The sequence below is a fragment of the Enhydra lutris genome, unplaced genomic scaffold (assembly GCF_002288905.1).
Source record: "Enhydra lutris kenyoni isolate GAN:26980312 unplaced genomic scaffold, ASM228890v2 scaffoldscaffold21, whole genome shotgun sequence".
In the NCBI taxonomy this organism is placed as follows: domain Eukaryota; kingdom Metazoa; phylum Chordata; class Mammalia; order Carnivora; family Mustelidae; genus Enhydra; species Enhydra lutris.
Genome location: NW_019154105.1, coordinates 48,179,655 through 48,194,128, shown reverse-complemented (window position 1 = coordinate 48,194,128; position 14,474 = coordinate 48,179,655). Strand labels below are relative to the sequence as shown.

Genomic DNA, 14,474 nt, shown 5'->3' with positions numbered 1-14,474 from the left:
ACATTTTGGTTTTGATTTGTATTTCCCTGATGATTAGTGATGTTAAGCATCTTTTTATGTATCTGTTGGCCATCTATATGTCATCTTTGGAAAAATGTCCATTCAGGTCCTCTGCCCATTTTTAATCATATTGTTTCGACGTCAAATTGTAGAAGTTCTTTATATATTCTGGATATTAAGTCTGTATTTTTTTCTGAGTTTTTATTTATTTGAGAGAGAGAGGGAGAGAGCATACACGAGCACAATCAGGGTGAGGGGCAGAGGGAGAAGCAGAGCGCTGATCAGGGAGCGCGATGCAGAGCTTGGTCCCAGGACTCCAGGATTGTGATCTGAGCCGAAGGTAGATGCTTAACCAACTGAGCCATCCAGGCACCCCTGGATATTAAATCTTTATTGGATGTATTATTTGCAAATATCTTTTTCCATTTATTATGTTGCCTTTTTTGTTTTGTTGTTGGTTTCCTTTGCTGTGCACAAGCATTTTATTTTGATGTGGTCACAATAGTTTATTTTTGCTTTTGCTTCCATTGTCTTGGAGGACTTACCTAGAAGGATGTTTTTGCCAGTGTCAGAGGTGTTACTGCCCATGTTCTCGTCTAGGATTTTTATGGCTTCAGGTCTCCCATTTAGATCTTTAATCCATTTTGAGTGTATTTTCTATAGTATTAAAAAGTAGTCCAGTTTCATTCTTTTGCATGTAAGTAGTTCAGTGTTCCCAACACTATTTTTTGAAAATACTCTTTTCTCCATTGTATATTCTTGCTTCCTATGTCATAGATTAATTGACCATGTAAGCATGGGTTTATTTCTGTGTTTTCTGTTCTGTTTCATTGATCTATGATTATGTTTTTGTGTTAGTGCCCAACTGTTTTGATTACTACAGCTTTGTACAATATCTTGAAATCTGAAATTGTGATACCTCCAGCTTTATTCTTTTTCAAGATGACTTTGGCTATTCTGGGTCTTCAGTGGTCCATACAAAATTCGATAATATTTGTCAACATCTGGTTTAAATTTCAACTCTGCCTGCCACTTAGTTTACTTTACGGGCAAGTTGCTTTCTATCTTTTTAAAATGAATCCATATGTACTTCACAAAATTGTACTATAATGATTAAAGAGGGCAAGGTGTAAAGAATGTACAGCAAAGTGCCTGGCAAATGACAAACTGAGCTCTATACCACCTCTTGGGGTTTGAGAATTTTTCTGAGTGTTGCAGGTTGTGTGAGACTGGGGGTTTTTGATTAGTTGTTGTCATTGTTGGGTTTTGTTTGTTTTTTTGCAAGGTATCTCTAGGAGGTACCTGTCACCCTCATCTTATCATTATGCTACATGCTTAGAGTGGGTGTGTAAGACCTATTTAGGGTGCATTTTTGTTTAGGAACCATTTTTAAAGGAATTTTTTTTTTCTGGGCATGGATGATTATTAGAGGATTTTCCTTTATGCTGTTCTTTAGTGGAGTTGAAATATAGGAATTTCATAAAGGAATTTCAAATGGTGCCTAAAAAGCTTACTGTGGACTGTGTCATACAGCCTATGTATTTATTTTTTTTTTCTTATTTTTTCCAGAAAATTTGGTGAGCGGCCTCCACCTAAACGACTCACTAGGTAAGCATTATATTAGTTTTTCACCCAAACCTTTCATGAAAATAGCAGGTTCTTTTATCTTAAAAACTGTATTAGGTGCTTTTTGAAAAGAAGTTATTCAGATAGTGGTATCTAGATCATAAGCTTATTCCCATCCTTCCCCACATCCTCCCTCCCTTGCCCCACTAAAAAGAGGATGATAGGATATAGTTCAAAGGGGAAAGTGAAACCTTTCAAGAATTAATCTTGAGTATTATATAGTTAACATAACAAGGATGACAGTATAAAGATAGCTTCTTATATCTAGCCAGTCTAGCTGCATTTAGCCAGTCACAATTTATTGATTATAGGTGGCACCTGAAAGATATTTCATAAATGCTTTAGAAAAGAATTTTAAAGAAAACATGATTTTACTCACTTTTAAGGAGACTATAAATATTACATTGTGTTCTAATAATGTAAATTAATTTTACAATATACATTTTAATTCCAAATGTTAGATATAAAGTATTAGTCTTGAAGTGATTTTTAAATTTTTCAACAATTAGCAGTTGTAAAATAAAAAGTAGAACACCTAGTTGCACAGTTACATCCTAGATTTAATGTTAATCCTGCATTCTTACTGTCTTTCTAGAAAATTGCATGCGAATATAAGCATATGCTTGTCTGTTTTATCTTTATTTTTTTTAAGTCTGGCATCATGCTCTACCATTGTTCTGGACCTTTTAACTCCACTTACTCTACATCTTCTACTTTGTTATCTTTCATGTTTCCATAGTTTTTCATTGCCTTCACACTACTCCTTATTTAATATTTTACATTGATGACCACTGGGTTATGTCCACATTATCGTTATTGTTAAAAAGCTGTTGCACACAAAGAATGATAGAGACATGCCAAAAGGACACAGAAAGGGAACCAGTTTGAAAAAGTTCCCTTTAGTCAAATCATGGCTACTTCAGTCTTCAAAATAAATAATGATAGTAATAGATAAGAACCCATAGAATAAAATACAGTTTAAAAGTCTACATTGAGTTAAAGTAATGATTCTATAGTGGAGGAGAGGAATTCTTTCTCTTATAGCAGAATTCCACCTAATAAATGTAGAGGGAATGATAGAACTAGGAAATCATACTTTGGCAACCACTACAGTGATAATTGTTTCAGGCAAAAATCATCAGTGAATGCTTAAACTATTGGTCTAAAGTCTGGTGAGAAACAAATATTCACTTAGACTCTGAGCATATCCTCACAAAGTATGTATTAATTATAAAGTAAGCAATAGTAACATAACCGTGAAGAAACTTAACAGACACTACCTTAATGAAGTGATCTAAATTAACATCACTAGTAATGGACAAGTAAACATCATGTGCATCCTGAGGAGGATGACACAGTGTCACTTTTGTGATGTTCCAGCCAGAAATGCATAAGCTCAGTCTAAGCATAAGAAAATGCCACAGACAGGCACAAATGAGGGACATTCCATAAAATAAATAACATTTACTCTTCAGACTTACCAAGATCATAAAAAACAAAGACTGAGGATTAGCAGATTAATGAAGACCAAAAAGACATGACAACTAAATTCAATTAAATTCTGGGTCACCAGGAAGAAGTATTTTTCTTTTTTTTTTAAAGCTGGAGTTAGCAAATATTTTCCGTAATGGGCCAGATAATAAACATATTAGACTTTTTAGTCCATACTGAGGTTGTGACTTCTCATCCCAATTTTTATATCCCCAAATCAGCCATAGATAATCAATACGTAAGTGAATGGTATGATTGTATTCCAGCTCAACTTAATTTACAAAAACCGGTGGCTATCCTTATTTGTTCTGAGAGCATTAGTTTCTCAACACTGCCTCCCATTCCCGTACATAAAGGACAATTGTGGGACAGTTGGCGACATTTGAATAAAATCCATATACACAAGTATTTGTATCAGTGATAATTGCATTATGCTTATTTAAAGCATGTCTTTCATTTTAGGAAATTAACACTGAAGTATTCTGGGTATAAGAGCTTTATGTCTACAATGAGTTCTTAATGGCTTAAAAACATAAATATGGGGGCGCCTGGGTGGCCCAGTCCTTAAGCGTCTGCCTTCAGCTCAGGTCATGATGCCAGAGTGCTGGGATCGAGCCCCGCATCAGGCTCCCTGCTCAGTGGAAAGCCTGCTTCTCCCTCTCTCACTCCTCCTGCTTGTGTTTCCTCTCTCACTGTGTCTCTCTCTATCAAATAAATAAAACCTTTAAAAAAAAAAAAAACAAACCATAAATATGGTAAAATATTGATGTTCAGTGAGTATGGAGGAAAGAGGACTAGGAATTCTTTGTACTATTTTTGCCACTTTTCCTGTAAGTGAAATTACTTAAATTTTAAAGAATTTCTAGAGATGTTAAATACATGTTTGTATATATCTTGAAGAAATTCTAAGCAGAATTACTTAATTCACATGTGCAGATGTTTTGATAGTTACAATTTAATAGTAGATATTTTTATTTTATTACTAGTAGAAATAGATTGGTTCCAGAATGACTCCTAACCATAAAATATATTTTGATGAATAAATCACTTGCTTTTAATGGACACCTCTATAAAAATAGCAAACAGAGTGATGATAATAAATATCATAAGGAGATTGTCCTTTCCTTTCTTCAAGTATATATAGTAATATAATTAGGTCCTGTCTACTTTATCATGATTTTTAAGTAATTTTCCCTGTTTGGAAAATTTTAGTAAGCTTTTAAGTCATCTGCTTTTGGCTAAGATGGAACAACAGGGACTGGAATTACTCTCCAAACTGAAACTGCTAAAGACCTGGACAAAATAAAAAAACAACGATTTTCAAAATCCTAGATGGCAGGCAAGAAAGGACAGTGATTGTTGAGAGACAGGAAACAAGTGAGGTGAGCTCCACAGTTGCTCCAGCCTAGTACCTAGAGAGTTTCTAGAACATTACATAGGGAGGAGGAATCCAAGTGGAGCCTGGTTAAGCACCTTGAGGTGAAGAGATGGAGCTAGGTGTCGTGGGGTTCAAGGTGGCTAGAGTTCCCAGGGCAGAGAGCTGGAGAGGAAAGAGATCCAGAGATCTGCAGAAGGTACCCTCTCCTCTTCAGCTGAGTATTGATCAGCACACGGGTGTTGGGAAACTGCCTAAGGCTGGAAGATAAAAATCAAGTTGAAGGGGCACCTGGGTGGCTTAGTGTGGGTTAGAGCCTCTGCTTTTGGCTCAGGTCGTGATCCCAGGGTCCTGGGATCAAGCCCGGCATCGGGCTCTCTGCTCAGCAGGGAGCCTGCTTCTCTCTCTCTGCCTGCCCCTCTGCCTACCTGTCTGTATAATAAATAAATAAAATCTTTAAAAAAAAAAATCAAGTTGAAGAGTTAGAGGAAAAAATTCCTGAAGCTCACACTACACACTGCCTTTTCCCAGCAGCTAAAGTGGAAAAATATTACACTTCATGATGCATCTACTAGAGTACTACTACACGGAAGAGTTTCCCTTCAGAGGTGGTGCAAAATTTGGCCAACATTAAATGCTGCTCACCAGAGCATTTTACCTAAGAAACCTTAAAAACAAGATTGAAAGGATCGGATTTTTTCCAAGTAACTTGAATGTATACCAGAATAAAGCTCAATAATATTTCTAAGAATAGAAAAATATCAAATACTCAGAAGTAAGATTTATTGAGTCTTGACATCTAATCAAAATACACCAGTCGTACAAAAAGTAGGAAAATATCTATATGAGGAGAAAACTCAATTAAAACCAAGCCAGGAGTGACATACATGATGGGAATCAAAGACATTATAGCAGTTATTATATTTGTCTTCTGTATGTTCAGTATGCTAACATCAGGAGTTTGCCTGTTTTTTTGGTTAAATGATAAGATGGTAAATATTTTAGTTTTTGTGGTCCATGTAGCCTCTGCTGTAACTACTCAACTCTTGTAAGAAAGCAGCCATAGACCACATGTAAACCAATGGACATGTGTATACACTGGAGTACAGTTTTCTGTCACAAAGAGGGGTGCATCAGATTTGGTTTATAAATTGTATTGTGATCTCTGAGCTAGAGGAAAGATTGAACAAGTTAAATAGAGGATATGGAAGATTAAAAAGGTATCTAAATCAGATTTCTAGAGATGAAAATTAAGTATTTAAGATGAAATACACTTGATGGGGATTATTACAGGTACATGTTGCTGAAAGAAAAACTAATGAACTTGAAGACATACCAATAGAAACTAGCCAAAGTGAACATAAAGAAAAGGTCTGGGGGTAAAATAACATTGTAAGTGAGCCGTGGTTTATGTTCAAGTGGCTAACATCCAAGTAATTGGAGTCATCGAAGGGGGAGGTATGACTAAAAGGAGAGATGAAGAAATAACAGCTGAAATTTTCCTTAATTTGGTGAAAACTGTTAAAACCATAGTTCTGAGAATTCAGTAAACCCCATGTGAAAAACTACACTGGAACATATTGTAATCAAATTGCTTAAAGTTAGTGATAAAGAAAATGTTAAAAACAACAGAGAAAAAAGATACATATAAAGGAATTTCTCCCTTGCTAGGGAAAGGACAATGAAGCAAGAGCTTTAAAGTACTCAGAGGGGAAAAAAATGCAGCAACCTAGAATTTTATCCCCAGGCAAGACAGAATAAAGACCTTTTTAGACGTAAAAATCTAGAAAGGAGATAACAGGTATTATAAATAAGTTTCTGCCGATAAATTCAACAACTTTTGAAGAAATGCACAAATTCCTTGAAACTAGCAAACTACTGAAGTTTACTCAAGAAGAAACAGATAACCTAAATAGCTCTATTAACTAAAGAAATCAAATTTGTAATTACAAACCTTCCCACAAAGAAAACTATAGGCTCAGATGAATTTACTTTTGAATTCTACCAGACATTTGAGAAATAAATCATGCCAGTTCTTTATATACTCTTCCAGGAAATTGGAGAGCAGGATATTCTTTCCAGTTCATTCTGTGAGGACAGAGTTGTCTTGTTAAAAGCAGGGCAGAGACATTTTGAGAAAATAAAACTATAAACCAGTATTGCTTATGAACACAGATGCAAAAAGTCTTATATTTACAATGAAAATGACAATATGGCTTTATCTTAGAAATGGAAATCAGTGTAATTCTGTATATTAATGGAACAAAAAGAAAAATCATATGGTCATCTCAAGACGTTTGGAAAAACTTTTGACTGACATTCATTCATGATCAAAATTCTCATCAAAGTAGGAATAGAAGTATTTCCTCATTCTGAAAATGTATACCTATGAAAAAAATAAATTTAACACGATACTTAATTGTGAAAGACTGAATGTTTTCCCTCAAGATCAGGAACAATGTAAGGTTGTCTCTTTTTACCACTTCCATTTAACATTGTAAATGAGGTTTTAGTTAGTACAGTAAGTCCAGGAAAGAGAAGAAAGGCATCCAAATTGGGAAGAAAGAAGTAAAACTGTCTTTATTTGCAGACATCATGATCATCTATATGGAAAATCCTATGGAATCTATTTTAAAAAGCTGCTAAAACTAATAGGTGAGTTTTACCAAGGTAGATCAACATATAAAAATGAATTGTATTTTTAATATGAACAATGGAAAATTAGAATTTAATAAAAATGCTATATTTAATAGCATCAAAAATAAGTAATTTTTATGGGAAAATATGACATAAGACATACAAAAACTATATACTTTAAAACCTTAAAATGTTGTTGAGAGAACTTGAAGTCCTAAATAAATGTTCTGGGAACAGAATACTCAATATTGGTAAGGTGTCACTTCTTCCCACTTCTTATGGATTCAACATAATACCAGCCAAATCCCAGTGGACTTTTTGTAGCAGTTGACAAGCTGTTTCTACAATTTATATGTAAATGGAAACAACCAGACTACCCAAAACAACCTTAGACTACTTGTTTTCAAAACTTAGTAGAAAGCTATATACAGTAATCAAGGATGGTATTGATAGAAAGATAGCCAAGGTAGATCACTGTAACAGGTTGTAGCTAGAAGCAGTTCTTGTGATGTATAGTCTTCAGTCAAGGTACAAAAGCAATTTAGTTGAAGGGTTTTTAACAAAGGATTCTGGAACAATTGGATATCCATACGTCCCTACCATTTACATACACACAAACAGAAACTAACTATGATCCGTGTCTAGAACCATATATAAAAATTAGCTAAAATTATACCTAAATATAAAACTTCAAATTATACAGCTTTTAGAAGAAAATATAGGAGAATATCTTTGTGATGTTGGGTTAGGCAAAGATTTCTTAGATATAACACCAAAAGCACTATCTCTGAAAGAAAGAAATGGATAAATTTTACTTCATCCAAATTAAGAATAAAGCATTTGTACCCAGATTATGAAAAGAACTCCAAAAAGTCAATAATAAGGAAATAACCTCTTTTTTAAATGGGAAGATGATTTGAGCAGATACTCCAGACAGTGTATATATATGGCAAATAACAGCTGAAGAAATGCAGAGTAAGACCACAATGAAAGGGCAGGGCACCTGGCTGGCTCAGTGGGTTAAGTGTCTGCCTTTGGCTCAGGTCATGATCCCAGGGTTCTGGGATTGAGCCTCACATTGAGCTCTCTGCTCAGTGGGAGCCTGCTTCTCCCTTTTTCTGCTGCTCCCCCTGCTTGTAGTCTCTCCCCCTCTCTGTCAAATAAATAACTAAATAAAGTCTTTAAAAAAAAACAAAAAATAAAACCTTAAAAGACCATGAAGAGATAGGTGTTAGAACAGCTAACGCTCTTATACCCTAGTGGTGGGTATGTAAAGTAGTACAACAACTTTGGAAAATAACCTGACACTTTCTTAAAAAGTTAAGTATATTCCTACTGAATGGCCCAGCCATTCCATTTTTACATATTTAGTCAGGAAAAATTAAGACATAATGTGAATACAAAGACTTGAACACAGATCTTTATGATATTGTTGGTTACAATAGCCAAACAGGCATAATCCAAACATCCACCAGTAAGTGAGTGGATCAACAAATTGTGGCATATACTACAATGGATTTCTGTTCAGCAGTAAAAGGAATGAACTGTTGGGATATGCAACAACATAGATAAATCTTCTAATTATGGTCAGTTTTCAAAAGAAGTCAGAAAAAAATGGATATTTACTATATGATTCCACTTGTGTAAAATTCTAGGAAATGGAAACTAATCTATAATGGCAAAGCCAGACCATTGGTTTCCTGGGGACAGGGAGGGGTAAGAGGAGGGATTATAAAGAGGCAAAAGAGAAATTTGGGAATGATGACTATCTTCATCTGGATTGTGGTTGATGGTTTATCCATATGCCAAAACTTATCCAGCTATATACTTGAAAATGAATACTTTTTTTGTTTCAATTAAATTTCAGTAAAGTTGTAAAAGATTTTATTAGCTTTGTCCTTTAAAAATGCCTTAAAAGGAATTAGTATATCTTCTAGGGGGAGAATTCAGTTAAGCTTTTCTTTTTAAATCTTTTTTAAGAAAAGAGAATGAACTTACAGATTGTAATCCTTTACTATCTTTTTAAAAAATTATTTTATTTTTATTTTTTAGAAAGGGAGAGAGAGAGGGGCAGAGGGCACAGGGAGAGGGAGAATCTTTTTTTAAAATTAATTAGTTAATTTATTTATTTGACAGACAGAGATCACAAGTAGGCAGAGTGGCAGGCAGAGAGAGAGGGGGAAGCAGGCTCCCCGCTGAGCAGAAAGCCCGATGCGGGGCTCGATCCCAGGACCCTGGGATCATGACCTGAACCGAAGGCAGAGGCTTTAACCCACTGAGCCACCCAGGTGCCCCAAGGAGAGGGAGAATCTTAAGCAGGCTGAATGGCTAGCACAGAGCCCAACACAGGGCTCAATCTGAGATCATGACCTGAGCTGAAATCAAGAATCAGACGTTTAACTGACTGAGCCACCCAGGCCCCCCTTATTCTTTATTATCCAAGCTAATATAAAGCAAATTTAGTAAAACATTTTGTATCAAACAGAAAATTGGAATGTAAAATCAATGTCCAATTCTGTAATAAAAATTTAATTTTAAGCCCAAAGTGAAAAATGAAGCAGGAAGTTTTCCCTTTTGATAGTATAGCAAATATAGGTTTCCTCTGGTTCCTTTTAATCATATTTTCCCATTTTTCCTTTAAAGAGTTTTCGCTGTTAGGAAAACTTTAGTGTCCTTTATTCTATTAAAAATGTTTTTAGGGGCACCTGGATGGCTCAGTTGGTTTAAGCATCTGCCTTCTGCTCAGGTCATGGTCCCAGGATCCTGGGATGGAGCCCTGAGTCAGGTTCCATGCTCAGTGGGGAGCCTGCTTCTTCCTCTCCCTCTACCCCTCCCCTGCCTCATTCTTTCTCTCTCCTGCTCTCTCTCAAATAAAAAAATTTTTAAATGTTTTTAAAGGAATTTTATATCTCTTTTAATTGTGATGTGGGTAGGTAGGGAACTAAGAGAGGGTCCCTTAAAAAAATAAATCTTTAGAACTCCCCTATTCTGTCCTTACCCTCATCTTTCACATCAAGCAATATTTAAAAATTATCTTTTTATTTAAAGGACAGTGTTTTGGGTAGTGCTTAGAACATAGTTCTACCTACACAAAATGTAAATTTTTGATAAGGATAATTAACCATGTACTACTCAGCATTATTATCAGTTCACTTTTTTTTCTTTTGAATATGACATTCTTTCAGAAACACATATATAGAAGCAATTGAGTGCTAACTTACAAGGGCATCCTACTCTCTTTTAAATAATCCCCTTCATGAGGCTCACAGGTATAACTGACTGTGGATTCAAACACAAAACAGAATAACCAGACCTTATATTGATGTATAGAAACAGTTGTTCTTTTATTGTGGAGGCTTCTCATTTTGTCATTTAGAACCTGGGGTCATCAGTGAAAATACTAGTTGCAGTGCAACTAGGTGTCATTCTCCAGGAAAGCTGAATAGATTACAGTGAGCGTACCCGTGCCTTATGAGAGAGTGTGTCTGAGCTCTGCTATTATGACTTGGAGTGGCCCTGTAACACATGCTTTTAGAAAATATAGATGTTATTCAACTTAAGATGCCATTGTACCAAGAGACTTTACCGTGTTGTCAATAATCAGAAGGTTAGAGCTGGAATTTTAAATGTGCTTAAGTTAAAGATAACCTTCAAAGGCATGTACTCTTAACTTTCTTCCCCTCTGCGATACTGCAGATTGGTATCCACTAACTCATGCATTTGCTTGAATTCATATACTGTTGGGGTTTCCTTCATAAGGTTTTTTTTCTGAAGCCCAATCCTCCTTGCTCTCACTACCATACCTCTCTTCTCACTGTACTTATACATACCTCCAATACTCTCCTGGTCAAACTATAGAAAAACACAGTTGCCAGGCTCTTCCTTGGCTTATTTTCGGGTTGTCTCAGAATAAGGCCTAACTTCTTAAGAGCACAGTTAAGATTTAACCTCCGTATGTGTTGTTTGCTTCAACACAGGTTATATATATTTTGTAAATATTTGTGTATTAATTTTGGGATTCTTTTGTCTTTGAGTGAGACCCTACTTTCTTCTTTGTGAATGTCTTCTTTCTTGTCCATAGCATGCAGTTTTGAGAAGCAGTTCACCAGTGTCTAATGAGAAACTCTTAAAGCAATGTATTCTCCTTGTCTGCCCTGGCTTATAGCTAAAGTCGCTATTTACTATGACTCTTTATGATCCATCCTCTTCAGTTTGTGACAAGAGAATCATCCATTCTGTTTTATTGACTTAGCTCCGAATAATGTCTGCTTTGGTTCTTTTCTAGAAATCAGAGGTTACTTTACATTTTATATTACAGAATACAATATTCATGTTTTAATCCAGTTATGGGTTTTCCGTTTACTTTTCATAAGACAGTCATGAGTAGCAAACACCATATAAACTAAGTCAAAATGAAACAGATACAGGTTTATAGTAAAATAAAACCGTAAAGTTAAATATACATTGATAGTAATGTGTGACCTTTGCACTATATAGTTTTGAGTCAGATAATTAGTTTATAAGTGGTAAATAATTCATATAAAAGTGGTTGCAACTAGTATCCAACTTTACTTAGGCCAGTCATGTGTTTGTAGGGCATCTTGGGGGAAAAAGAAAATGAGCTGGAATAGGAAGGGTCCACGTGGTCCTTAGGATTTGAGGAGCCAAGTTATCTGAGAACTAAGCCTAGATATCTGAGAACTAAGATGATGATCTACCTTTGAATTTCAGTACGCCCTACTGTTACATGTTATCCAAATCCTCAAGTCTGATTTTTCTGTACACGGGAAAAGCCTTAAGTAGTGTTTCCAAAATAAACTTAAATAAACAGACACTTTAAAATAATAGGACACAGAAGTATTGTTCTATTAGTGATGATGACCCAGTCCTTACAATGTAATAGCTTTGTCTATTTGGGAGGGGGAATAAAAACAACAAGAGTTTATGAAAGGATTTGTCTCATAGCTGTGAGACAGGACTTAAAGCAGTTTATCTCTGTATCAACTTTCATAGAATTTCATAGAATTACGTATGGGTTGTTCATTTTCTTTTTATTACAGGATGGAATGGAATGAGATTTGCCAGCGTTCTCCTGTGAACATGACCTATACTGTTGTTTGGCCTTGGTCACCAATAGATAACAGAAACCTAGTGTAGCATCCTTAATGTTTCCTTAGTATTATGAGAACAGACTGTTAGCCCTATCCCTAGATAGTCATTTTCAAAACTGGCACTTGAGGGAAAAACGAGAGATTTTGGTCTGGTTTGATAGTTGGATCAGTACTGTATTACAGGTACCCTCTCTTGAAGATTTGTTTAAGACTGAATATAGCCTGCAGTGAAAAAATTGGTTTTAACTTTATGTGAACAAGTTGCTCTAAAACTTCTTTGAGTAGAGCACTCTCCATTGCAAATTGTAACTGTTGTGGAGCTCGCTTTGAAAAGTGGTGTCTGTGATGACGTGATGGACTACCTGGGGAATCTGACAGAAATGGGGCAGCTCCATGAGTGGGGGTTGGGGTCTGCGGGCTGGAGGCATGAGTCTGGTCACCTCCTGGCCACAGTCCAGAGGAGAGGTGAGAAGAGTCCAGTTGAGGATTCCAGGCTATCAAGTATCCCCAAGTCCAGTTTCAAGGAAGAGTTTTTTAAAATAATTGTATTAAATGTCAACCATGTGATATACTTAATTGGTTAAACAAATCAGAATGTCATTATTCATTCTGTTTTACAACTTTTCTTTTAAAATTATCTTTTTGTTTTTTATTGCCTATGCAGGGGTCAGCAAATGCTTTCTGTAAAGAGCCAAGTAGTGCATGTATTTTAGGATCTGAGGTCCATATGATATTAGTCTCCTTTTCTTTTTCACAATCCTTTAAAAATATAAAAGGCATTTTTAGTTCCTAGGGATTATGGAAACAGGCTGCTGGCATGGTTTTCTAAACCTTGGTCTATAGTAGTATTTCCCAAAGTGTGCTCTTCAGCTCTCTAAAATGTTTGTGGCTCTTGTATAAATGGGTTTCGTTTCATAAGATAGTTCATGTTGGAACTTCTATTATTTGGATTTTAGAAGTGACAGGTATCTAATTTGAGAAATATGGGGACTGAGCCTGTTGGTAAGATGACTAGACTTCCCTACCTTGTGGGTCACTTCCCTCCTAGAGTAGTTGGGGCTGTAGCTGTGATTGCTCCCAATTCATATGTCCATCCCACCAACACGCACACACAGACACACACAGTGTAAATTACATATTAGTCCCTTGGCGCAAACATGGAGGTAAATGAGTGTAGAGTAAGGGGCTTTTATAGAAGAATGGGAATTAGCACCATAAGGACATTTTTTAAAAATGAATTTTGTTTGCAGTATAAAAAGTTTCAAATTTGGGGTGCCTGGGTGGCTCAGTGGGTTAAGTTTCTGTCTTGGGCTCAGGTCATGATCGCAGGGTCCTGGGATCAAGCCCCACATCGTGCTCTCTGCTCAGCAGGGATTCTGCTTCCTCCTCTCTCTCTGCCTGCCTCTCTGCCTACTTGTGATCTCTCTCTCTCTGTCCAAAAAGAAAAAAACAAAAAACAAAAAAAAAAAAAAAACAACTTTAAAAAAAAAAAAAAGTTTCAAATTTATAAAGGAAAACACAGCCAAAAAGGGACAAATACAATGACAAGCAGTTTGAACATACTAACCTAGCATGGCACTTGCCATGACTTCATGTTAGTAAAGATAGTGATAAAAACAAAATTTTCTGCTTTTCTAAACATTAAGCTTCTGTGTTTTGAGTAAGCAGACTCTTTGAAAAGTAGTTCTACCCAGTGTTCTTCAAATAATTTTTAATTGGTTTTTATTCAGAATGAATATTTTGTGTTCTAAGGAATCATTAAATGAAATTAACAAAGAATACAAACTCATTAGAATAGTGACTCTTCCAAGAAATTATGAGTTTTAACTTTGTCATTCTTTTTAACAATTCAGTAATACAGAATAGTAATTTTATTAGTAAGATTCTTACAATACCTAGACTATGTTTTCCAATGATAAAATTTCCCTTATTCTTTTTTAAAAAGACAGCGGATGATTTTTGCCATTTTATTGGAATACTTTTGACTTTCTCTAACCAAGTGGTTTTCAACCCAGGTGACCTCCCCTTTGCAGCCCCCTCACATTAGCCAGTATCTGGAGACAGTTTTGGTTTCCATAGTTTGAGGAAGGGTGCTGCTGGCTTCAGATGGGTAGAAGCTAGAAATGTTGCTGAACTCCTTCTGGTGCATTGAAGAGTCTCCTTGTAGCAAAGGATTGTTTTGCCCAGGTTGTCAGCGGTGCTGAAACCGAAATCCCCTCCTGTTGGTGAAACCC

The 14,474-nt window shown here is 35.8% G+C and overlaps 1 protein-coding gene across 3 annotated transcripts in view; it reads left to right on the top strand.

Annotated features, from left to right (window-relative positions):
- LOC111148915 (recombination signal binding protein for immunoglobulin kappa J region) overlaps positions 1-14,474 on the top strand; it is a 103,215-nt gene that overhangs the window by 62,168 nt on the left and 26,573 nt on the right. For all 3 annotated transcript variants that reach the window (XM_022505703.1, XM_022505706.1, XM_022505704.1), the window contains one exon: positions 1,570-1,608. In XM_022505703.1, coding sequence (XP_022361411.1) covers positions 1,570-1,608 — 39 coding nt within the window. The remainder of the gene's footprint in view (positions 1-1,569; positions 1,609-14,474) is intronic.